This window comes from Microcebus murinus, chromosome 1 (assembly GCF_040939455.1).
Source record: "Microcebus murinus isolate Inina chromosome 1, M.murinus_Inina_mat1.0, whole genome shotgun sequence".
In the NCBI taxonomy this organism is placed as follows: domain Eukaryota; kingdom Metazoa; phylum Chordata; class Mammalia; order Primates; family Cheirogaleidae; genus Microcebus; species Microcebus murinus.
The window spans coordinates 82,836,290-82,863,398 of NC_134104.1; the positions used below are offsets into that span (position 1 = coordinate 82,836,290).

Sequence of the window (27,109 nt, forward strand, 5' to 3'; positions counted from 1 at the left end):
ATTTTGTACCCATTTCATGTCTTTGTTTTCCCTCAACTGACTTTACTTAATCCTTTGTTCAAAAGTCAAGCTACTGCTTGAGAACAGTTGATCACTGAGAAGTTACTTGAAAAAGCTTTCTAACAGGAGAGATGCTATCTCTTCCTCTCCACGTCACGCTGCAGGTTCACAGCTGGGCTGGAGCATTTTAGCTCAAACTCAACTACTCCATGTTTAATGCCTTGATCACCAGCTGGCCCCATCTGCCTACCCATGCCCCACACCCATTCTACCTCTGACTGCAGAGGGAAGGTCTTACTCATTCCTATGCCCAACTATTACTATGTTCACCTCTCATCTAGGCATCAAAGTCTGGCTCTAAAAGTTAATTCTGAATTGAATCAAGCCTCTAGATCTACCACTACCTTATACAAAACACAAGTCAAACAATATTTCAAGGAAGCAATCTTTAGAGCAATCTTAGGGCAAATGATCCAGCTCCTTCAATAAATCAATAGCAGGCCGGGCGCTGTGGCTCACACCTGTAATCCTAGCTCTTGGGAGGCCGAGGCGGGCGGATTGCTCAAGGTCAGGAGTTCAAAACCAGCCTGAGCAAGAGCGAGACCCCGTCTCTACTATAAATACAAAAGAAATTAATTGGCCAACTGATATATATATAAAAAATTAGCCGGGCATGGTGGCGCATGCCTGTAGTCCCAGCTACTCGGGAGGCTGAGGCAGAAGGATCGCTCGAGCCCAGGAGTTTGAGGTTGCTGTGAGCGAGGCTGACGCCACGGCACTCACTCTAGCCTGGGCAACAAAGCGAGACTCTGTCTCAAAAAAAAATAAAATAAAATAAATAAATAAATAAATAAATAAATCAATAGCTTGCAAAAAGAAAAGGAGGGGCCTTTAGAAAGATAACTTTGATACAACAGGGAAAAATATGAATAGGGATTGGGTATTAGATGATAGTAAGGAATGGTTGTTCATTTTGCTGCTGTGCTTTTAACACATTAAATAACTTTTAACACAATATTTATGTTAAATGAAAAAAGAAGGTATTATAGTTACAGATGCATAACTAAATACTTACAGCTGAAAGGAGGATGTTTGAATTTTGTGTTAAAATATTGCAGGGAAGGAAAGGAAAAGAAGGAGAGGAAAGGGAAAGAGAAGACAGAAGGGGAAGGGAAGAGTTGAGTTTAGGGGTTTGATGGAACCAAACTGGCAGAATGGTGATTACTGAAGGTGCACATGGTAGCTGGAGGAACATAGAGATTCATTACACTTTGCTCTCTGCTTTTATGCACATATGCAAATTTAAATAATTTTTCCTTAAAAAAATAAATCAGGCTCTGGATAAGGCTGTTCTCTTAAAAAAAAAAAAATTCAAAACAAGAACCAAAGAATTGAATTCAAAGAAGCATGTTTCCTACGTAGCAACGAGTCAGTGATATCACCTAAGTGTCCTGTACAGGCCTAACACAACAGGCAGAGACTAAAATCAACCAAGAGTGGGACCTGCTCAGGGAGCATGCATGCTGGCAGCTGACTCTTGGACACCTGAAGCAATGGCTAGTCTTGACCACTAATTTTATAATAGGGAGGCCCAGAAAGGCTCCAAAATAGCAACCACCTAAGGAACCTGTCATATTAATAGGATACTGTACTTACTTTCTCCATCAGCAATTGCAAAACAGATCAGCTAAAATTAGAGAGAGGACTACCGTGTTCAGAATCTCTCCCAAGTGCTTACGCAGGACTCTCTGTTTAACACAGTGCACCACGCAGACAGCCAGACACTGTCCACTTTTATTTCTCTGATCCTAATGCTTTAATTAATAAGCAAGCAGCAAGACTGAGGCTTATTATCACATCAGAGCAATGTTTGCAATAGGTGCTTAGAAGACCACAGAAATAAAACGAAGATAGATACATCTCTGCCTGTCCCTAAAACACAGAAGTATGGAGTTTGTTGATTTCAACTTTTAGCCTTAAACCAAAAACCTTGGACTAGTAGTTGCTAACCCAGCCCCAAACCCCAAATCTCCTAAGCTAGGAGGAGAGGGGGCATTCTCAAGCCATTTAAAAAGGTGAATTACAAATGTTACATGTGCCCAACCTAGGAAAACAAAGCTCTTATGTTCAAAGCTAAAACTAATCACCTCAAAGCAGAACACTGGTTAACTTATGTTGATAAAAAGTTGAGACCAGCAATTATGTGTCAAGGATTATTTAGATGGGAAATCAAGTAAATTGTTACTTACGAAACACTATGTGTTTGGAATACAGAGCTATTTAAAACATGTTATCTTTGGAAGGAGTAATAAGTTACAGAGTATTCAGCTTTAAAATATTTGAAAGCACTGCCTTAGAATGCATAAAGATCAAGAATATATTTTTAGAAGAAAAAAGTACCCTTTTATAGTTTAGTATTACCCATTGCACATGCAATTTTATCTTAAAAATCAATTCATCAAATTTAAGTAAAAATGGCAGGGCCTCAAATAAATATTGCAGGTCTCTTTATAGATGACAATGTTTTTTAAGCACACATATATTAAAAACTAGATTTCGCTTAGTCTACAGCAGACCAATTTAATACCAGTGAGTATATATCCTAGAAATGTCCCAAGATGTAAGACACAGGTGAGAAACCCACATTACTAGGCTACCTGGTGATTCTGCAAACTTCAACCGTTCCCTATGTCTGTGGTCCCCAGCCCCCAGGCTCCAGCCCAGTACTGACCCATGGCCTGTTAGGAACCAGACCGTGCATCACCACCTGAGCTCCACCTCCTCCCGACCCCCATCCGTGGAAAAATTGTCTTCCGTGAAATCAGTCCCTGGTGCCAAAACAGTTGGGGACCGCTGCCCTATGTCATCCTCCTGCCACCATCCATACACTGAGGCACCGGGAGCCTGAAACAAGTCCTGGAACAACTGCAGGGAAGTAGGATAGACAGTGGAGTGGTCAAAAGCACAGACTCGGGAGCCAAAGTGTCTGTGTGACTCCCAGCTCTGCCACTCACTGGCCATCAGTGAACACACAGGAAGAACCTGGCCCATGGCGAGCATTATGTGACGTGAGTTATTCGTATCACTGGTGGTGGAGGCCCTGTAAAAAGGCATTTCTGCCACATGACTCAGATCCATCCTTCATGCTCTCTCCTCTCCACCACACGTTCCTCTCATAATCTATCCCCTTCTCTGCCTCAGTGCATCTTCTTTCCTCCCTTGGGGCACTTCAGTGTCATCTACAAGTCACAAACACCAGAGGCCTGGGACAGGACCATCTGATCAAAGGGATCCTGATACCTGAGAGAAGGAAGATTCTCACAAATTGGTTCCTTTGAAACCAACTGCCAGTGAAAATCCTGATGCTTCAGAAAGTAATTCCCTGCACTGTCAACAAGAGTGGAAATTTTTGCTATGAATTGCTTTCTGCTTGAGTAACAGCTTGAAACGGACACCCCCCAGGGCCACAAAGAAAATCACGATCTATTCAAGCTCTATTTGAGTGTTAAAGGAACATCACTGACACTTGAACGAAACACCCACTTGTTTCCCACCTAGCTGGACGGGCCTGGCCCACCACTGCCAGGGTGCTCATTGTACACTGGACATGATCAGGATTCTCTCTTCAAGACCACTAGAGCATGGCACCTCAGACCTGGAAAGGGTCTTACAAGTCATCTAGATCAAAGGTCACAAACCCAAATACCCAGAGTCCCAGTCAGGTCATGACTCACAGAGGAACTAGAGCCAGCTGGGGACTATGTGTCCCGTGGAAGGAGGGCTGCCACTTGGCTATAGCTGCCATTGTGAGCCTGGGAATGCCAGAGGTCCTGAGCGATTAAGAGAAACTAAAAATTCAGATATTATGTGTGGACCAAGCAAAACATACTTGCAGGCCAGGGATAGCCCAACAGCCACCGAATCCAACAGGGAGGAGGAGACACGGGCTCCAAGCAGTCATTATTTGTAGACTGAATAAATAGCGTGCCTTGCTCATATAAGAATTACCCTTGCTCTAACATAAAAGGACATTATAATATTAACAAAGCCAGATTTTATCTCCAAACATCACTAAATTGATGATTTTTCATTTCATATTTTCTCAACGGAGGAGATCCTTAGAGCTCAATAATCACGTAATACACACAGATGTTATTTATATTAGAGAGGGGACTCCCATGCTTGAAATAGTCACAACCACCATGTAGACCAATTCTGCCATTGACTGCTGGGATTGGAAGGTGACATGACCTGCCACGGTCACACAGCTCCTTGCAGAGGCAGGAGAGGTAGCCAGGCTCCTGAGTCCCAATCCTGTCTCCTTCACCTCCACCAGGGAGGTGGACTCTGCCCCTGGAGAGCTACCCAAGGGGTGACACAGGCTAGATGAAAACTGAGGACAAACAGGATCAAAGAAAAATTCTGGACTCAGTTTTTTTTTCCACAATCACCTCTCCAAAGTTTCACAGGTGCTCAAAGGTTGAAGAAGCCTAGATAAGCCCACATCCAGCCCCACACCCAGTCCCCCTCCTCAACTGCATCCCACATGAGAGTCTTCCAGTCTTTGGTGGATAAGGACCTTGGGATCTTGCAATGATGGAGAGCAACACAACTTGAGGATTAAGTTCTTCCTGCCCCCACACCACTCTGCTCTCCTGGGCTCACCATTCAAACTTCTTTCTCTCTCCACGCTCTGTACAACCTACTTCCTCCCCCTGGCTCTGGACACTGCCTCTGTGTGTTCCCTTTAGTATCCCCTCCTCTTGTTTGCTCCATTTCCACAACCAGCTGGCTTCATTACGGACAAAAAGGAATTCACTTTTGACTCTTGCTCTCAGTCTACAGGTATGAGTAACAGTTAAGGATGACTGACTTAAGGTTCGAGCACAGAGGCCAAACACTTGAGACACAGAACTGAATGAGTCTGCCCGGTAAGTCAGGACAGTGTACTCTAAGGGAGAGCAGGTGATGGGGAAGTGGGGCACATGTCCCATTAGGGGCATTTGCAGTGACAGGAGCCCAGGGTGCCAAATGCAGCCGTGCACTGTGCACTGCAGAATTCCAAGGGCACCATTCAAAAGAGACTAAGCTACAAGTAGTGCCCCCTGGAGTTGTGCAACAGAGCAGCCTAGGGAGGGGCCATTAGCCCATCATGCAGGCCCATGGAAATGCAGGTCCAGCTATTAGGAGACCAAGCCCATCTTTCAATCATTCTATCAATTCATAGTGACTGGCCAACTGAGTTTCTCCTACTTGAGCATGCTTAAAAACCACCCGGCGGCTTACCAAAAATGAGGCCTCCCTAGTTCTCCCCAGAAATTCTGAATCCTCAGCTCTAGAGAGGGGCTGAGGAATTTTGTGTGTTGTTTGTTAACAACCTGCCTCTTGAGAAATAAACAAAGCAAGACTTAGGAGAAGAAAGACACTATACAGACCAAGATTATGTTACCGAGGGGAAAATGTGTATATTTTTATAGGATTTATTCCTTCTATCTCAGCTCTATTGTATTAATAGTATATTGACAGGCACCCTAGACTCTGAAATGAAAGTTGCTATGCTGACAACCTGCTAAATTTACAGCTACCATTTGCCAAAGCATAGGAAATCCACATTCTAGCCGCTAAAGGTCCCTCCTACCTACATATCAACACAGCAAACAGACACATACCTTGTGTTCCTCCTTCATCACCTGTTCAATGAGCTCAGATTTCACTGGAGGCTTTGAATACTGGCCTGAGAGAAGGCCATGTCCTAACTTAGTCCTGGCCAGGACAGGGAAACAAAAACAAAAGGTCATTGTTGTTTTCCCATGGAGATACTAAAATTATCTATGAATTTCAATAAGTACAGTCGCTTTTAGATGGAGCATTTTATCTGGATTACTCACAAATAACTTATTTATTCAATTCTGCTTGGTACTGATTCCATGTTCAAACTTTCCTTAGTACTTTATAGGTAACTTTGTTACTTTCTTTCTTCATATAAAAGTAACACATGCTAATTTTAGAACACTTTTTTAAAAAATACAGAAAATATAGAATTGCCTTTAATTCTACAACCCAGATGCAACCACTATGATCTCTTTATTGAATACTGCAAAAAAAGAAAAACAATCTGGCACTTACATCTGTGTGTTGAAGTCTTGTGTTGGATCTAAAGGTGAGTAGTCAAATATTCTTGGAAGGTTTCCTACATAGCTAGAAAACGAGAAGCAACAGTTAGAACATAGCAACTGAGAGAGGAACAGAACCAAACAAGCCATCATTCTTGCTCAGACTTCTTGCCCTTTTGTCAAAATTAAACTATCCACCCAAAGATCTCTTTTCCTGAGATCCCACCTCTACTGCCCACAAGCCTTCCCAAAATGTTTATGCTTCTATCAGTGGGTCTCAATCCTGGCTGCAAGTTAGAATCACCCAAAGAGTTTCTTTAAAAAATACCAAAGCCAGAGCCACCCCCAGATGTTCTGAGGCCTGGGATTGGGAATTCTTTCAAAAATTCCCCAAGTGATTCCAACATGTAGCCAGAGTCAAGAACCCCTGGTTTATGCCATCACAATTGCCACGATGGAAACAAATGGCTTAATCAGTGACAAGACTCTCTACTTTGGCCAAAACTTTAATCAGGCTCCTCTAAGTCCTCTGTTTGACTGGTTTTTCCTCTCTGTCCTTGTGGAATCCAGTTTGAGTAAGAATCCTACTAAGTAGGTTGAGTGAAAATCCAGCCCTGGTGTGAGACCACCCTGGCCTGCCCCCAGCAATAATCCTATCTAGTCGGGGTGGCTGGAAACCCCTTACTCTCGATGCTTCCTCTTAGTGATTTCCATCCACAGCCCAGCCCCTGCTCCATAGGTGTAAATCCCTACTTGCCCTCGCTGGAGTCGGGATCAAGTCCAATGTCTTCCCCACAGTGGTCCCTACACCTGTCGCCATGGCCACCATGAATAAAGTCTGCCTTACCATCTTTAACAAGTGTTTGTATAATTTTTTTTCTTTGACATTAGCAGTTGTTCCAATAATCTCAAAATAAATGGCAATAGCAGTGAGTGACAACTGCCATTTCCTGGGGGCTTCCTGTATTAGCTAGTTGAGTCTTCATGACAATCATATGAGGAAGCAATTATTATCAGCATTATCCCCATTTGAGAGATGAGAGATGGGAATGAAAATTCACTGGGTAGCTTCCAAAGTCTCCCAGGGAGGGAGTGACAAAGCCCAGAACAGACCCAGCAGTCTGGCTCCACAGCCGTGCTTTGAGCCACTCTGCTGGCTGCACCTGCCACTGCTGGCCCTGAGAAGCCACAATCCCTCCTCCTGGCCAGTTTATCCTGACAGGACGTCCTAACTTAGACGCTGATCTCTAATCATCATGCACGATCTCTCCTTTCTCATCTTAACCTCATTTCCTATTTCACACCCTGTACTTCATGCTATTTTTTTTTCTCCCTTCAGTCTTTGACTCTCTGAGCCTGACAGCTCTAGGAATAAGAATCCAAAAGCAGACTCCTTTCTCTGGCCCTTCACGTGTCCCACTTTGCCCTCTTCTCTGACCTCATCTGCCACCACTCTCCCCCAGCCCACAATGCCCAGCCACTTGCCCCTCTTGCTGCCCCAGGGCATGCCAAGCTCACACCTGCTTGAAAGTCATGCCTTCTGCTGTCTCTTTCCTGGGACACTCACCCTACAGACTCTTACTTGGCAGCTCCTTCTCAGATCTATTGAAAAGTCACCTCCCCAGACGTTTAGCCAAAACAAGAGCAGGCACTCCCCACCCTTCCAAACTCCCTACCACCTGCTTCTGGCTTTCTTCTTAGCATGCAATACTATTTGAAATTGCATAATGTATTTATTTGCCTGTTTAGTGTCTGTATTTCTAGAGATTACATACTAGAATGTAATCTCCATGAGGGCAAAGACTTTATTTAAATCACTACATCTCTAGCACTAGACACCCATCTAACATGTAAAAAGCATTAAATATTTGTTGAATGAATACATTCACTTCATGTAATCACATAATCAATTTTCCATAACTATCAATAACTGACAGAATAAAAGAAAAGGCATTATTACAATGAAGCCCTAGCAGAGAAATATGACACACCACCACTTAGCAATGACCTCTAGTTGGATCCCCCAAATGCTAGGAACTTCTAGACACCTCTTGTCCACAAACTCAGAAATTACAGCCTAGATTATGTACCTACATCAAAATTAACAGAGCATGCTTCTCTGGGCCAGTCCCATGCAAATGGCTTTGGATGTACCACTAGGGCAAAAATTTCATCTAGAAAATTTCAAAAGACCAGGAGCCAAATAAGTGATAAACCAAACTTTGGAGCTAAACTATACAGATACAGAGGCTACACTGAAGAATTTCTAATAATATACAACATGATGAACTCATTAGCTCTCTTATGATCTAGTTTTTATCACATCTCAAAACCTAATAAGACAAAAAACTCACTGAGAAGATGAACATTAGAGAAAAGGCTTCTACTTTAGAGCAAGATTGGAAGAGAAGAGCAGTGTTAAAAGGAGTAAATATTTGATGTCAGGAAAGCCTAGTTCGCTAGCACTGGAAACTGGTAGAAAAAAAAAGAAAGGTCGATTTGCAAACAATTCACATTCATTTTCTAATTGATGAAGAATATCCACCATTACAATAAGACTAAATTAAAATGCAGAAGTAATGCTAGAAAATCTTTAAAATGTATATTGGACCTTCAGTTTGTAATCTAGTGATTCTCAAAAAGATGGTTTCACTACCTGTCAATTCATCTTAGTTGTCATTCAATTTGCACGCAAGCTTATTTAGATTTGATCTGCATTAAGAATTATCTTAAAATGTCCACAAGGTTCAAGTGACAGACAGAGCATCAAGTAATCAGGCTAATGCTCCCGAATTACACCATGGCTGCTCATAAGTCATTTAATCTTTCTATGAGTCATTCTTTCTACCTTCAAAATGAAGAAACTGTTCCTGGATCTAACTCCACTGAGTTAGAACTGCTGGGGGAAGAGAGGTTTGAAGAGCAAGCATTTCAATTCAGTGACATTTGGTCAAATAATGAAAAAACTAAAGATGGGTATGAACAGTAGGTTGTTCATGTTCTGATACATACAGTAAATGTTTAGAAAATAGAGTATAAAACATTAGATACTATAATTCTAAAACTTTGTTTTGAGACAGAGTCTCACTCTATCACTCTAAGTAGAGTGCAGTAGCATGATCATAGCTCACTGCAACCTCAAACCCCTGGGCTCAAGCGATTCTCCTGCCTCAGCCTCCTGAGTAGCTGGGACTACAGGTATGAGCCATGACACCCAGCTAATCTCAAACTCTTGAAACAAGACTAGGGAGAGATTTAAATTTTAAATTAAAAAAACACAGACACAAGGTACACTTTTTCATTAAAGAAAACAATCCAGAAAGTTAATTCTTCATCAAACTTTGGAATATAGGAAGAATTTTTTAAAACTGTAGACTGTAAACCACTAAAAATGTTGTTGGGCTTTATAACAAAAGTACACAAGTTTATTCCATTCTAGTTTAAAAGAAATAATAGATTCATTCTCTCTCCCTCTCTTTCTCTCCCACTTTCCTGAAAAAAAAATAATTATACAACACCTAACAGAAGGACATTCCTTCAACATTTTCAAAGAAAAAGATCTTGGAGCATGAGTCATATAAGATGAACCTACATTGCTCCTCCTATCAAATGATAATAATACAAGTATGAGGCATGGGTGAGAATTTATAAAAATAATACAATGCACGATGTGCACCATTGAAAAGCGTTTCCTATCTCAGAGCTTCAAACCTGCCCCGCCCTCCATGCGAGCCCTCTGCCTCCACTCCCCCCTCACATCTGTCTGAGTATGTTTCCCATCTTCAAAGGCTCTCTTTGACCACCTCCTTCCCTTTTCCTTTATAACATGCACCATGTTTCTAAGCAATCGGTTGTTCTTATGATTATTTACTCAACCCCAGTTTCTGTGAGGGGCTGTGTCTTCCCTAGGGTGGGTGCCATATCACCACTGACCCACACACACTCAGCACGCTGCCGAGCAGAAGAGAACTCACTCTGCAATGGCTAGAGGAAAAAATGAAAAACTGACATGGAAAACTAACCGTAAGTTTTCAGAGCCATAAAACAGCAAGAAGAGATAAATATTCAAACACGGAGATAGGAAGGAAAGTTTATTTGACATACTTTGGATTGGGCACTATTAAAGCCATTAGAGTTTCAACTCCGTGCGTGTAAAATGCTGCCCTGTGCTGGCGCACATGCGCCCTCTTCCACCAGAACCAAGGTGGAGACTGACCCACTTTGGAACACAGTAGAGATTATTCTCCACACTTAGGCAGTGGCTGCCCACGAGTGCACCAGCTCCTGGGCCTCCGCGGCTCCCTGTCCCCAGCACGACCTGAGGAAGAAAACGGCCCCAGACAAAGCTGCTGTGCCAGGTGTGGGAGGAGGAAGGCTAGGAAGCGCCTCAGTTAGGGCCTCCCGAATCATCTGTGGCGAGAGCTAGCTTTTTTGTTTATGTCAACTCCTACAGATGATACCCTTAAAAAAGAGAATCAGTGCCAAATGTTTAGAGGCTTAAAAATAAAAAAAAAATAAAAAAAAAAAAGAGAATCAAGAGAAATTAGTAGAAAAATGAAATGTCAATTGTAAGACAGGGCAGCATCAAACTGCTGCAGAGATTTCTAAACACTCATTCTCAAGTTCCATGCTCATCTCGTATGGACCCATGCCAGCCGTTCACGGACTAGCTCCCGTCTATGAGCCACATTTTGAGTAGCAAAAAAACGAAAACCCTAAATCTTCAAAGAAATCCCACTCCACCAAAAGGGAGACATTGACCAAATCGCTGACTCTCTCCTAGACATCTGCAGGGGGGACTGGGCAGGTTTGCAGTGAACATTAGTGATTAATTTATTCTTGGCACATATGGCGATGGCCTAAAAGTGGAAGCCATTGTTAACATAACAACCCCCCAGGGTGTTTCTCAGTTACCCATCTCTCCTTACCTCACCTGACCCCCATAACACTCGACAAGTGTTTCCACGCAGCCTCAGTATGAGGTCAGGCCACGGATGAGGTGGCCACAGGCCCTGCTGTGAAGAAGATGGAGTCCCAGCACACCGGAGTGGGCCGGGCCCGCAGGGCACTTACGCTCTCTGGAACTCGGGGATGCTGAAGATGGCCTGCATGACGGCACTGAGGTAGCAGCTGTTGCCCAGGTTCTTCAGGCCCGTATACCCGGGGCCATACATGGGCTTCAGCTTCGTCCCCGACTCCTGGATCACTTCCCACTCACTGACCCTTGGCTTCATGTCGTTGTCCCGGAGCCCGTTCTCTGTCTGAGGCAAAGTCATTGAAGAAGAACAGCTTTCATGTGATTCCCGTTCAGTGATCATGTCCCATGAGTTATTTCTAATATCATGGATGTTTCTGCCATTTTCCCACAATTACACAGAAAAATAAACAATCTAATTAAAAGAGACTGAGGTGGTGATGGTTGCACAATGATGTAATTAATGCCAGAGAATCGTGCACTTAAAAATGGTTTAAATGGTAGGCTTCAGGTTATGTATATTTTGTCATAGTCAAAAAAAAAAAAAAACACATGAAAAAGATTTTTAAAAGAGAGAGAAAGACAGAGAGGGAAGGAGGATGAAAGACAAATAGGAATCCAAAAAAGGAGCAAGTGGACTAAATTTAAGGGAAGATCCGATGCAACACAGCAAACAGAAAGCAGGGCAGGAGAGGGGATGCAGTGTGAACCACGGCGTGGGAGTGCCTCAAAAGAGGAGGGGGTGTTAAACAAGAGCAGAGAAAACTGAATGAAAAAGAGGAAATGAGTGACAAAAAGAGCCAAATAGAATGGGAACATGAGAGGGAGGCAGCTTGGGAGCAAAGGGCTAAAACAAAATGCACATTTAAATAGCTCCTCAGAGGGAAAAATGTTACATAGGCATGACATCAACTTGCAAACACAATATTAAATGAAGCAAAGCTTTTCCATCAATAGTAATGTGTTGGCTTATTCGTTCTGCCCCTTAGGAGATCTGCTTCCATTCCTGAAATTAATTAAAGTGATGTTGGTCACAGATCATTTTAAAGATCATCTCCTAGTACCTTCTCCCTTCAGTGAGCAAAAAGTGATTCATGTAACTGCCCGTCAAAGGAGACAGAAATTTTACAAGTAAACTTCAACTAAACCAAAGTAGTACTTGATGAGGTGCCATTTTTATTACAACATAAAAAATCTAAGCTGCTAACCAAAGGAAAACACATGTTAATTAGATTGAAGAAGTAAATGCAATAATTAAAAGCTGACACCTATAAAATGATCTATTTAGAGGAATTATTTATTAAATAAACCAAACAGTTCCCTCTCCCCCTACCCCCTACCTCCAAATCCCTAACCCTCCACCCCTCACAAGGCAGGAACAGAAACAAAAGTAGACCTTCTCACCCCATGCATGTGAAGCATATCAATTCCAAAATGCGCCAAGTGCTTGGCCAAATGAGGGTCCAAAACAGGCTCCTCTTCTTGAAAAGAATAAACATCTAGAGGGTGAAAAGAAAATAAGCACAGAGATCTGTAATCAAGTCACTAAACATTCAACATGGATCTTTGGAGCTCCTACTGTATACCAGGCTTGGGATATCTGACTGAACAAAACAAAAACTTCATAACATTCGACAGGGTGAAAGAGAGATGATGACCAATAACAATACACAGGTATATTTTTCTTTTGACACTGCAGAAAGCATTAAAAAAAATGTTTTCTAAAACAAGAAAAGATAAAAAGAGAACAGTATCTAAAGCGAAAATAAATTTAAATTATGCAAATATAAATGTCTAACACTTGATTTGTCTAACCCGAACTGCAGTGGCAAGACTCTAAGCTCCAGAAGAGGAAAGGGTGAGGGAGGAGGGGCAACAGCCATCCACCCATGGCATAGGAACCTAATGAGGAACACAGACAAACACAGGCCCTCAGGGTGCAGCTGAATGGCTGGTCAGGGTGCTAGTCCAGGACAAAACAAAATTCCGGTTGTGGAAATCTCTATACCCTCAGACCTACCACCTCACCAGCCTGTACCTCCCAGAACTAGTGAGAGATCTGTGAAGGAGGCTGTGCAGTGTTTCCCCAGATGGGTTCACCTAGTAGTAGCACACACAGAAAACGAGGATATGCTGGGTACTCCAGGGGAACTCAGAAGGTTCCAGCCATCCCAGGCCCTGCGCCGCTGCTAGGGCCTCAGGGATCCACGTCTTGGCCATGTGTGGCACACTAGTGTCGGGAAGCTCTGTGCTGAGGTGGGCGCCTCTTTCCTCAGGATAATGATCCCACCTGACAACACAATGTTTTAGACGGAACCTGGCTTCTCAATGCGGGTATATGGTCTCAAAGCAGCAACAGTACCTGGGAGCTCATTAGAAATGCAGAATTTCGGGCCCCACGCAAGCCTACTGAATGAGAATCTGCATTTTAACAAGACTCTGGAGTGCACAGTAAAGTTTGAGAAGAACGTTTTAGAGTTTTCCATCGCTAACTGATCCACTATCCTGTCCTCCCACAGCACTGCAGTGAGAGAGACAGACATTTTCAAGCTCATCTTGCGGATAAGGAAAAGACGCTCATAAAGGGGAAATGATGAGGCCGGACGCAGTGGCTCATGCCTGTAATCCTAGCACTCTGGGAGGCTGAGGCGGGTGGATCACTCAAGATCAAGAGTTCAAAACCAGCCTGAGCAAGAGCGAGACCTCATCTCTACTATAAATTAATTCGCCAAACTAAAAGAAATTAAGAAACAAATTAATTGGCCAACTAAAATATATAGAAAAAATTAGCCAGGCATGGTGGTGCATGCCTGTAGTCCCAGCTACTCAGGAGGCTGAGGCAAGAAGGATCACTTGAGCCCAGGAGTGTGAGGTTGCCGTGAGCTAAGCTGACGCCACAGCACTCTAGCTCGGGCAACAGAGTGAGACTCTGTCTCAAAAAAAAAAAGGTAAATAATAAACCCAGGTAGTCTGACTCCTGGCCCAATCCTCTTCCCTCTACACCAGAGTATTTCCACCAGACTTTGTGAAGCCCCATTCTGGGTCCTTAACAGGAATGAAGACTCAAAAACCATAATTTCTTCACTCCTAAATTAGAAAGACAAAAATCCATGACAAGGAAAATAGATATAAAGATAACACTCTGAGGACAGTAAAATTTAGACTATCCAAGGAGTTTCCTACCCCTTGGAACATGACCAGGAAAAAAAAAAAATAATGCACTTTAGCTATGATGACCTTCTGATCCACACCAGGTATGGGAGACTCACTGCTGTCCACAGTTAATCCATCCTTCTATTATAAACCAATTAAACATTGTATAGCTTTCTTTTCTACTCCTCTTCCCCTAGGGGCCCCATATAACTTGTGATAGGAGCCCTCATTTACAGTTTTTTTAAATAAAAAGAAGTATTCTCAGAAGCAAAAGAAAAAAATCCAGACCCAATTTTTTAAATTTCCAAAAAGATTAAATACCAAAAAAACCTAAAAATCTTTGAACTGTAACTTGAAACAAATACATCAACAGTATTTTAAATCTATGACAAGTGACAGAAAAATATTGCTCAAATACTAGTTGGAAGGTAAAAATGGCATTCCCTAGGCACTTTAACCTTAGTTATTAATTAGTGAGATAGTTGGAAGACTTGAGATTGTAAGCCTCTAATTAACAGAGCTCTGTTAGAAAATAATAAAATTGCTAGAACTGCACCATTGGCATTGGCTGAGGATTTTGAAATAAGTGAACATCACACATCCAGCCATTGTTCTTAATTCATTAGGCCAGGGGTCCTCAAACTTTTTAAACAGGGGGCCAGTTCACTGTCCCTCAGACCGTTGGAGGGCTGGACTATAGTTTAAAAAAAACTATGAACAAATTCCTATGCACACTGCACATATCTTACTTTGAAGTAAAAAAAACAAACAGGCAAAAACATCCGCATGTGGCCCGCGGGCTGTAGCTTGAGGACACCTGCATTAGGCTCTGGCCACATTAAGAAGATAATATTTCGTACCTCCCATCACTGCAAAGATACCACATGATTTGGTCAAACACTACAGTTATTTATTATCCCAATGACAAAAACAGTTTAGTGAGTAACATACAAGAAACCTAAAAATGAACTGTGATCCCACTGGCAATCATGAAGAATTTATAAATATGTAGTAATAGAAAAAATGTTAAGTGGACTCAGTGGCTGCAAATGCTACCTTATGTGTTTTTCACTGGGAAACTCATTTTCTCTCCAAGTCTGGTTTAGCAACATCTGGTCTTGGCTCAGAAACTATGGCAGCAAACAAACAATGCTTGATAAGCATTACCCTTCATGCTCAAGGACTTGGCTTAAAACTTGGAGTAGAGGCTGAGCTCGGTGGCTCACACCTGTAATCCTAGCACTCTGGGAGGTCAAGGAGGGCGGAGTGCTCGAGGTCAGGAGTTCGAACCCAGCCTGAGCAAGAGTGAGACCCCATCTCTACTATAAATAGAAAGAAATTAATTGCCCAACTAATATATATAGAAAAAATTAGCCGGGCATGGTGGCGCATGCCTGTAGTCCCAGCTACTCGGGAGGCTGAGGCAGAAGAATCGCTTGAGCCCAGGAGTTTGAGGTTGCTGTGAACTAGGCTAACGCCACGGCACTCACTCTAGGCTGGGCAACAAAGCGAGACTCTGTCTCAAAAAAAAAAAACTTGGAGTCGAGAAACACAGTTAGGAAGTTCACAGAGGGATTGTCCCACAAATAGCCAAGCTGCTGAGTAACTACGTTCATTTTAGAAGTAAACCAGTCATTGTACATTTCAAGTTAAATGACAAACTAGACCACAGAGAACATGATGCAGCCATCCACAGAAAAGAAAAATGAAAAATTTTAGAACAGGAATACCCCATTCGTGTGATCAGCATATTAGAAAACAGCACGTGCAGTAAGTGTAAAGATTAAGGAAAAAGAGAGTAGAGACTGAGACTGAAACTGAGAATCTGTAAGGAATCATTTCAAAATAGTAATAGTCATTTGCAGTCTATATAGGAAGACTTCTTATTTATTTTCTGTTGTTTTCTAAATTTATTTTGATTGAAAAAAATGTTTTATAAGTAATTCTCAAAGGTCAAAATGATTATATTGGATGGTATGCTATTAGGACCAGTGTGCCTGCCACTGGCCACCCTTGTTCAGCCACCCAGAATAACTCACTCTTTCAGCGTACTCAACATATATTTGCTGAACACCAAACATATACAGATACTAAGGATATAATGTTAAATAAGATAAGCAGAGTCTCTGCCTTCATAAATTTAAAGTTTAATATTTCAAATAGTCTTAGAAGAAATGCTACTTTGATGTGAAGGACCCCAACAGATGTCTTCTTGGCTATGGTCTAGTCATGTGACTTCAGTCTCTTTTTCTAAGTCCCAGAAAATGGCAAACGTCTAAATCCTCCCTCAGATTCCACACAGGGAAGCAGAAGGGAGAAAGGGATGAAGCGGGACCTCAACAACTTCTTGCATTTAGAAAGAGAAACAAAACCAGGGAAGCCAGTGTGGCTGCCCTGCTCACAGCTCAAGCGGAGAGAAAGCAAGGCTCCTGCTGGTCAAAGACGAGTCAGAGGAGAGGATGAGGAAAGGTTCTCCTCAGAGGAAGTGCTGATCTCTCCACCACGAGCTTACATTTCTGTGCATATAAGCCAGGCGTCCTCAAACTACGGCCCACAGGCCACATGCGGGTGTTTTTGCCCGTTTGTTTTTTTACTTCAAAATAAGATATGTGGCCGGGCACGGTGGCTCACGCCTGTAATCCTAGCACTCTGGGAGGCCGAGGCCAGCGGATTGCTCGAGGTCAGGAGTTCGAAACCAGCCTGAGCAAGAGTGAGACCCTGTCCTTACTATAAATAGAAAGAAATTAATTAGCCAACTAATACATATGAAAAAAATTAGCTGGGCATGGTGGTGCATGCCTGTAGTCCCAGCTACTTGGGAGGCTGAGGCAGAGGATTGCTTGAGCCCAGGAGTTTGAGGTTGCAGTGAGCTAGGCTGATGCCATGGCACTCACTCTAGCCTAGGCAACAAAGCGAGACTCTGTCTCAAAAAAACAAACAAACAACAACAACAACAACAAAAAAAATAAGATTATGTGCAGTGTGCATAGGAATTTATTCATAGTTTTTTTAAACTATAGTCCAGCCCTCCAACGGTCTGAGGGACAGTGAACTGGCCCCCTGTTTAAAAAGTTTGAGGACCCCGATATAAGGAATCTGCCACCACTGGGGAAAGAAATGAGAGAATACTCCACCAACTACACTAGAAAAATATATGCAAAATGAATGAGGTTGACAAGTATAGTCACTTTAAAGTGACAATAGAACTCCCAGGCCAGACAAAACCTAGATTGTAGTCAGGAAAGGAAAACAGGTAGGAGTAAAAAGACAGCAATAAAATAGAAAAAAAGAAAGGTGAATCAGAGAAGCAGATTTTGTTGGTGTATTTTCCTCCATTTGTTTATTCTAAGTATTTCCTGAACACCTACTACAGGCGAGGGGCTAGCTAGATGCTAGAGGTGTAGAGTGCACAAAAACGTGGCACTCAGGCCCTGCTGCCCCAGGTGACCACCACCAAACAGTTACAGGGTCTTTGGGAAAGTGCCACGATGGAGCAGCACGAGGTGCCACAGAGGAACACAGGAGGGGCACAAGCCAGGTCAACACCAAAAGAAAGCAGCCCATGCCTGGATTCTAAATCCTCAGAAACTTGAGGGAGCTTATGTCCAGGTCAGAGGTAAAGATGATCAAAGAAGAAAGACCAACTTGAGATGCTATCGAGCTGGTGCAGCCAGTAAGATAGGCAATTTCACAGCTGCCTTGGGCATCTCTAGAAGACTCCTGCAATCACCCAAGGCACTGAAGCACCTTCTTAGGTAAACTGGTTTCCATAATGGAAGGAAAACATATATGCTCTGGCCCTATCCCACCCTACTCTCTTTCTCCCAAGAACCTCATCCTTGGTTCACCAAAACAATGCCCCTCCCATGGGGGAAAGCTTTCTGTTTGTGTGTGTGTGCAGTGATCTGTTTCTTGGTTTGTTTGCTGCTGTATCCATGGGGACTTAGAGTGGAATCTGATATGGGGCCCGGTTTTACTCCGCATGCTACCACACTGGCCCGGCCTGGGGGACCAGGGCTTCTTTGAAGGACTAAAATCTAAGTTAAGACCTCGAGGATGAGTAGAAACTTCTTACTGAACAGATATATCCTTATTGGGGGAAAGGAAACCAGGATGATCGGATCACGTTACCATTAAATATTCGAGTCCACAACCTTCTTGGATTCCACATTCACCAAGCAATCTTCTAAATATAATTCAGCTTCCCAGAGGGAAGGAATGTACTAGTCAAGCCGACATAAACATCCCACTTGCTGGCAGTTGTGGTTCTCATCCTGAGCTAAAAAATAAACGCCCTGACTTTGAAACTTTGTCTCTTGTGAGTTGAGTCACCCTGAGTTAGCCTAGCGAGTGTGGAAACCCAGATCCTCAGCAGCAGTTCCTTCACCAGGAGGTGGCTGCCCCACCCCCGGGTAGAAGGCACCCTGACTTCCTGGGCCTCAGTGTCCACAAGGCTCATCATTAGACATTTAAGGAAACTTCATGCATGTTTTTATTAATTTATTTGGCTTTTAAATAAATAATAAGTTATAGCTAGCAATCTATTAAACAGATTTAAGGGAAACCAAAATAAAATTGATACATCCCATAAACTAATATAACAATGATAATTAGACAGAAAATAATTTTTATTAAAACCAGCTCTACACAGCATACACAGGAATCAAAGGCTGATCTTTTTCAAAAAGTCAACATTATATCAGCTAAATGAATTCAAGAACCCTCATCACAAAGTGTATGATCTGCATTGTTGTTGCCCAGTGTTTTATATTTTCTATGATTGAAATAGGATTATATATTCAAATACCCTCAATTATATGATAAGAAAAACCTTAAAAGTTCTCCCTCCTTCACCCTCCCCACTAAAAGACCTTAACAACTATAGCAGATATTGGGTTAATATTCTTAATAGCCAAAGAGTTCTTAAAAACCAGCAAGAAAAACACCTATACATACACCTAGTAGAAAATCAGCCTATGAAATTCGCAGAAAGAACTATAAATGGCCAAGAATAATAAGAAAAATGGTCAGCCTCACTAGTAAAGCAAATTAAAACAAGATACCAGATTAACAAAGTTTTTTTTAAAGTCTTCATATGAAAGGTGTCAAGGATTTGTTGAAATGTGTACTCTCATACATTGCTAGTGGGAATGCTAATTACCACACCTGTTTAAAAGAGAATCTCAGCAACTGAAAATTTTGAAGATGCAACCTTTTTTCCACAGGAATTTATCCTAAAGAAATAATGAGACAAACACTCAAAGATTTACATACATAAAAGGATGTTCATCAGAATAGCAAAAAAATTGTAAAAACTCACAGGGGAATAGTGAAATCATTTGTGGAACCATCATGAAATGTTGAAGAGTATTTAATAACATGGAAAAATATCATGTAATGTTAAATAGAGAAAAATAAGGAAGAAAATTTTATAGCATATGATTGAATTTGGGGGGCTAAAGTATATATTTTCAAAGTGCAAAGCAGAAAAATATAGCTTTTGAGAATGACACTGGGCATTTCAGACAGCTTCAAGACAATAAAGGAATTAATTCCCAAGTAGTGAATTTAATTCAAACAATATTTCTGAAAAATTACAAAATTCACCAATTAAATTATTACCTAAAGACTATAGAAAGCCACTCTGGATACACTACAGAGGGATTCAATGACAAAACTTCTCTATAAGTACAGTACAGTCACTCATTTTTTTTTCTTTTCTTTTCTTTCCTTTTTTATTTTTATCTTTTACTTTTTGAGCAGTGGCTTGATCACAGCTCACCTCACTGAAGCCTTGAACTTCTGGCCTCAAGCCATCCTCCCACCTCAGCCTCCTAAAGCACTGCAACTACAGACAGGAGTGAGTCGCCACACCCGGCCAGTCACTCACTTTTTACCAGATGTTTTTCCTCCTTGAGTTCACATCCACCGATTCTGTGAATTTGGTAATATATGTTACCTTAAAATATTTCACAGCACACTCAAATTGTATGGTTCTCATGACACTTATTGTACTGTGGCTTCCAACAGTCCACCGGACACAACATGACCATGACTACTTATACAAGCGCTCACATGCCTCTGGGCATCTGCTCCAAGATAAGCTGGTAGAAGTTCAGTACGGCAAATGAGTAACTGCGTGAAGTCTTCAGCCAAAGTCTCCATACTTGAACAGTACGCCTTCTTACAGGCAGAAATATCTTTGTGAAAGAACGAACTTGATTCTTAAAGCACCGGCATATATCATAGAATTTCTAGGACCCAAAAAGCCTCAGGCGAGGACAGGACTGATGTGTTCACAAATGGCACAAAAATGGGCAAAAAATCCATCTGGAATCTTTATCTGTTGCCTTTTCTGTTTCAGCACTGACCAACGACTTGAAGCCACGGTGGTTTCTTTGAAGGAAGAGTTTATCCAGTGATTATTTACCACCTTCTGTATGGATGTGTGTGGATTGTCTAAATCTTCTAAAGAATCTATTAATATAAAACCCAGAACATCATAAAAATTTAGATTTCTTTCACCCCTCTAGCAGCAAATTCCATTTTAGTACTTTGCCAGAGATCAGTCTGCTCTAAAATATATTTAATAACAGATTAAATAAATCATTTCATCAAAAACATCTTCAAACTTTTTGGATTCTTTCATGCTTTCACAATTAAAGCTGATAAAAAATTTTCCTTCCACTCTCAGTAAGGAATATTCTGTTGGCCGTTTCTGAAAGATTTACCTGAAAAGCCTGTCAAATGCAGTGAAGTTTGGCAAGAAAATCATTGTCTCTTTGGCACTCCAACATTTCGGTTCTCAGTATTCTTGAGTACATTTTTCCTTCTTCAACTAAATGCATGGCTTCTTCGTCAAAAGGGCTGTGACAGAGACTCCAGGCTGTGGGTGTGCCGTTCTCTGTTCTGTAAGTTCCACTGCTGAAGCAAAGGAATCAGCTACTGTGATACTCACAGTGTCTCCCAGGCCAAAGTCAACCACACTCCCCATCACGGTGACAGCTGTATCTTTATCAATGTCATTAACAAGGGAATTAGGATCAGATGGTCCAAAGTTAGCGTCAAACTTCTCTTGGGGACAATATGCTCTTTGTAGCAGAACTTCAAGTTCATGAATAAATTCAATCCTAATAATGTCATCTACACTTCCTTCAGCAATGGTATCTCCTGCACTGGGTTTAACGGAAATGCAGGCTTCATCTTCAGCCTATCTCTTACGATAAGTGAGAGCTCGTTCCCACTGATGCAATGCCTGTCAAACAACTCCATACCCATGAAGTATAAGCTCTCAGAAGTGGTCACAGGAATATTAACAAGTTTAGTAACATCTTCATCTGCTTTGCCCCCAGGAATTAGTACAAGCTACAACAAGAAATGACCCTCTGAATGGAGCCCAAACTTGGTGCAGAACCTGAGTATTTAGGACTGAAAAGTCCTCAATTAGCATGGTTACATGACTGGAATCCTTTGTCATTGCTAGAACTTAAGATAATGTCAAATTCTGTCCACTACTAGAACAACTTGAACCTTTGTCTGCTGCTGTTCTTTCAGTGTATTCAAGTATGAGGTGCTCTGGTTCCCATGGCAATATTTTTTCTCTCTTCTTTCCACATTTTCTTTTAAAGCAATGGACCAGAAAAAATACAGATATAGTACTCACTACAATTATCACAGATAATTTTTGAGCAACCAGTGAAAATTTGATCATATGATCCAGCAATTCCACTTCTGGATATATACCCCGAATGATCAAAAGCAGGGTCTTGAAGAGATATTTGTATATCCATGTTCATGGCAGCATTATTCACATTAGCAAAAACATGGAAGCAACCCAGTGTCCATCGACAAACACACACATAAGCAAAATGTGGTATATGTGCACAGTGGAACATCATTCCACTTGGGAAAGAGAATAGTACCGAGAGAAGATCGAACACTCGTAGTGCTGCTGTCTTCAAGGAAGACTGTGATTCACTTATTGCTTCTTCTGACATGACTCCTCTTCTAATCGGGAGCTCGGCCAGCCTGCCCCGGCCTGCTTCGCACCCGGCACTGAGCAGCAGCCTGGCAGGAGGCAGAGTCCTTCTGCGGTTAGGAGTGAGAAGATCTGTGACCCAATTCTTGTAAAAATGTGGTGTGTGTGTGGTGTATAAGAATTGATTAAGCCCTTAAAAAAAGAAAAGGACTCACAGGAAATATTTTAATTATTAACAGTGATTAGTCTGGAGGGTGGTATTACCAGTGATTTTTATTTATTTGTCTAAACTTTTGTCTTTATTGTCTCTATATTTACACTGAACACCTGTTTCTTATCTAATCAAGGAGAAACTATAAAACTTCCCTTCCTCAAATTGAAAGCACAGAAACTTTACATTTAAACTACACTATAGATTTCAGGTAAGTTCCCCATTAGAAAAAAAGCTTCTGGAAAATTGAAGATGCATAGAGAATAGAATTAACCTTTGCGTTTATTATTAGCATACATTTAACTAGAATCTAATGGTCATGCACCGAATAACAACATTTCTTCAGTCAATGACGGGTCACATATATATGACAATAGTCCCATAAGATTACAACAAAGCTGAAAACTTCCTATTGCCTAGTGATGTCATAGCTGTAATAACATTGAGGTGCAATGCATTACTCATGTGTTTGTGGTGATGCTGATATAAACAAACCTACTGCACTGCCAGCTGTATAAGAATCCAGCACATACAGTTAGATACAGTACATAATACTTGATAATAAACAACTGTTACTCATTTATGTGTTTACTACATTATATTTTTTATTGTTAATCTAGGGTGTACTCCTTTTACTTATAAGAAAAGGAAAGGTAGCTGTAAAACAGCCTCAGGCAGGTCCTTCAGGAGGTATTCCAGAGAGGTATTGTCAGCATAGATGGCAGCTCCATACATGTTATTGCCCTTGAAGGCTTTCCAGGGAAACAAGATATGGAGGTGGAAGACAGTGATATTGGTGATCCTGACCTTGTATAGGTCTGGGATAATGTGTGTGTTTGTGCCTTAGCTTTTAGCAAAAAAGTTTAAGCAGTAAAAAAAAAAAATTTACATAGAAATTAGCTTATAGGATAAGGATATACGGGGAAAGATATTTTTGTACAATTGTACAATGTGTTTTAAGCTAAGTGTTATTATAAAAGAATCAAAGAGTTAAAAAATGTAAAAGTTTATAAAGTGAAAATTTACAGTTCATTTATTATTGAATACAGAAAAATATCTTTTTTATAAAGTTAGTACAGCCTAAGTGTACATTATTTATAAAGCCTACAGTAGTGTACGATAATGTCCTAGGCCTTCACATTCACTCACTACTCACTCACTGACTCACCCAGAGCAACTTCCAATCCTGTAAGCTCCATTTATGATAGGTGCCCTATATAGGTGTATCACTTTTCATCTTTTACACTGAATTTTTACTGTAGTTTTTCTATGTTTAGATACACAAATACCAATTGTACCACAAATTGGTACAATTTGCTACAGTATTAAGTATAGTAACATGCTGAACAGGTGTGTAGCCTAGAAGCAATAGGCTGTACCATATAGCCTAGGCATGTAGAAGGCTATACCATTTAGGTTTGTGTACCTCTGTGATGTTTGCACAATAACAAAATCAACTAATGATGCATTTCTCAGAACATGCTCTATGTTTAAGTGACACATGACCATATTTAAATGTTTATAGAACAGTTGATTCATTTACTAAAAGTATCTGTGCCTACTGTGTGTAAGATTTTGTATGGAGCCCACAGATGAGTAAGACATAGCCCTGCCTTCAAACAACTGAAAATTTAGAAGAACCAAGACACATTTACAAAGAGTTATACTCTTGCACAAGTAGTTCTGAGAACTGGATTTCTAATATCTCATCCTATAAAAGCACTACATAAGGCAGCAGACAAAGAAGGAAAATCTGAATTATTATCCCCTGGCAATTTTACCCCAAAGAATTCCTACATTGCAAACCTTTCTCTCTATAACCCCCTATAAGGAGAATGCCAGTCATTCAACACCCACGCAATGAATGGCCTCTAAGCACCATGCTGTAACCCTGAATCCAATGCATGTCCTGTGTTTCCTCTTTTAATTTGAGAGATTTTGGATGAAACCTGGATTGTGTATAAGGTCATTCACTTTGGGGAAAAATATTTGGTACCACTTGGGTCTCCTGCAGTTACTTTTCTTTGATGAGTTAAGATAATTCCTTAAAATATGGAAGCAGGAAAATTCTCCAAAATGTGAAACAAAAGAATCCTGACATAACCTTACTACCAGCCCTCAATTATAAAATGAAGGAGAAACTAAGCCAGTTCAATAGAAAAGCAATGATGGGTGAGAAGTGTCCCTTTATTTAGCAAAAAGATCTTGGCCAATTAACTCTAATGCAGTCATAGAAAAATAACAAGAGAAGAAGAGAAAAGAAGAAGATAGATTTTATAATTTTCCTAAGAACAACATCTTACCTTAAAGCAAAGAAGAAATAGAGACTACATAAATCCCAGAAATAAGGAGACAAGCGGGCTGGGTGTTGATCCAGATCTGTGTCTACTAAATGTTTCCAATGATTATTAGATGATGGGTTCTTACAGCCACTGCTCAATATTAAAGTTTCTCATTATTGACTCTAATATTCTTTCCCTTTTCCCTCACAAAACGGTAGAAGGTATTAACTGTCCAGACATGGCCAGAAGCTAATGTTTCAGGGCACACTGTGTGAGCACGAACGGAAACAGACCTGACTCTGAAGCTGACGGCACAAGGAGGAAACAATTCTGATCCTCCAAAGAACGTGAACACCCTCACTGCCAGGTGATTTCAGGGACTCTCTTAACACACCATATCCTTTAAAACTCATCTTCTCCATAATGAATCCATTTGCTCCTAAAATGATACTAATCTCCATAGTGGATTCCAAGGCTTCCTCCTGCTGTTCTCAGAGTGGATTCGATTATGCACACTCACTTCACAAACCCTGTTTCCTGCTTCTGTCCTCTTAGCTAAGAGATACAGAGAATAACAGCAACAGCAGCTATCTTTCGTTACGACCTTACTATGTGCACTGGGCCAAACGCTTTATGCACATTAACAAACAGATGAGGGGGGGACCATTGTTATCCTCATGATGAGGAATCTGAAGCTCAGGAGGATTAGAAAACTCGCCCAAACTCACTGCTAATAAGAGGCAGGATCAGGACTCAAACTTGGACTGTTTGAGCCCAGTCCACCCTCCAACTATAGGGATGAAGAGACTGGTTAAATCTAAGGGGAAAACCACTGCCTATTCCCAAATTCGGTAAAGGCACACTCACCTGCCCCGTCGGGAGTAATGGTTCCCAGTTTCACGGCCAGAGGGTAGCCCGTGTCTCTGTAATGCTCCAGCGCATGCCCGTTGCCCCCAGAGCTGTCGAAGAACCACTTTCCACACAGGACAGAGCCATCGGTCAGATTCAACCAGAGGTTTTCCCGCAGGTCACATCTGGCACACTTCCAACCACTGGAAAGCCATTGGAGAGCCGTCAGAACAGCCAGAGCATAAGAAAACAATTAACATCTTGTTAGGTTTATTCCAGGTGGGAACTCGAAAAGCATGTATAGGACAGAATGTGATTAATGCAAAACTTAGGCTTATAAAGCAATAGCCTCAGGAGTCTGGGGAGCCCCTGGGCTTTGTGAATCTAACAGACAGCTGCAGCCAGTATTCCTTCCTCCTCCCTCCCTGATGGAGACCAAGGCTAGCCCTCCCTAGCTCTCCTGATAAGGACGACGCCAGAACAGAAGGGTGGATGCAACTGGGGCAAAGGGTAGTAGCAGTTGGTTGCTTGAAGAAGAATTTACTACAAACAACTGTTCTGCCCACAGTCCTCTGCTGCACGCAGCAGGAAGCAAGTCTTCACCTGCCAGTTTGGCCTAGAAACAAAGAACTGAATGGGGCAGGTGGGAGGGGTCGGCTATCCCCATTTATAAAAACCCTCACTGAACCCCCTTCTGCGCTGACTCTCTTTTCGGTCTCAGCCCACCAGCACCCGGGTGAATAAACCAGCCACGTTGCTCCCGCATAGCCTGTGTGTGAAATGTGTCCTTTGGGTCATTTACCCTTTCACGGCTGAGAAAAGAGAGCATCTCAAGCAGGCAGGTCACAACAAACGCTCAGTGGAATAAGAGACTGGTGCTTCCCCATGTCCTCCTCTCAGAACATTGTCACTACCCCTCCCAGAGTTGCGGGATCCCTCTGCACCCTGCCTGCCTCCCAGATGTGGACAAGGTCCTCCAGCATCTCGGAGATGACTCTTTTACTCTAGAAAACTGACACACAACCGGGGGGCAGGAGAAGAGGTCATCCTTGAAATTCCTACATAAGAGAAAATGGAACTTGAACAAATTTAAGATATTAAGGATTCCATGTATATAAGCATTTAAAGTTCTAAAGCATTAATCACACAGGGTAAAACCAGTCTAAAAAACCCCTGCTAGGCCGGGCGCGGTGGCTCACGCCTGTAATCCTAGCACTTTGGGAGGCCGAGGCGGGCGGATCGCTCAAGGTCAGGAGTTCAAAACCAGCCTGAGCGAGACCCCGTCTCTACCAAAAATAGAAAGAAATTAATTGACCAACTAAAAATATATATACAAAAAATTAGCCGGGCATGGTGGCGCATGCCTGTAGTCCCAACTACTCGGGAGGCTGAGGCAGTAGGATCGCTGAGCCCAGGAGATTGAGGTTGCTGTGAGCCAGGCTGACGCCACGTCACTCTAGCCTGGGCAACAAAGTGAGACTCTGTCTCCAAAAAAAAAAAAAAAAAAAAAAAAAAAAAAAAAAAAAACCCTGCTAGACTGCAAATCTA

General features: G+C 41.8%; 1 protein-coding gene and 1 pseudogene across 2 annotated transcripts in view; both read right to left on the reverse strand.

Annotated features, from left to right (window-relative positions):
- USP13 (ubiquitin specific peptidase 13) overlaps positions 1 to 27,109 on the reverse strand; it is a 115,910-nt gene that overhangs the window by 42,516 nt on the left and 46,285 nt on the right. For both annotated transcript variants that reach the window (XM_076003663.1, XM_012737002.3), the window contains exons 6-10: positions 25,580 to 25,764; positions 12,493 to 12,587; positions 11,187 to 11,374; positions 6,127 to 6,198; positions 5,670 to 5,763 (exon numbers count right to left, since the gene is read on the reverse strand). In XM_076003663.1, the coding sequence (XP_075859778.1) occupies positions 5,670 to 5,763; positions 6,127 to 6,198; positions 11,187 to 11,374; positions 12,493 to 12,587; positions 25,580 to 25,764 (634 nt within the window). The remainder of the gene's footprint in view (positions 1 to 5,669; positions 5,764 to 6,126; positions 6,199 to 11,186; positions 11,375 to 12,492; positions 12,588 to 25,579; positions 25,765 to 27,109) is intronic.
- Positions 15,625 to 22,405, reverse strand: LOC105855814 (mitoguardin 1-like; annotated as a pseudogene).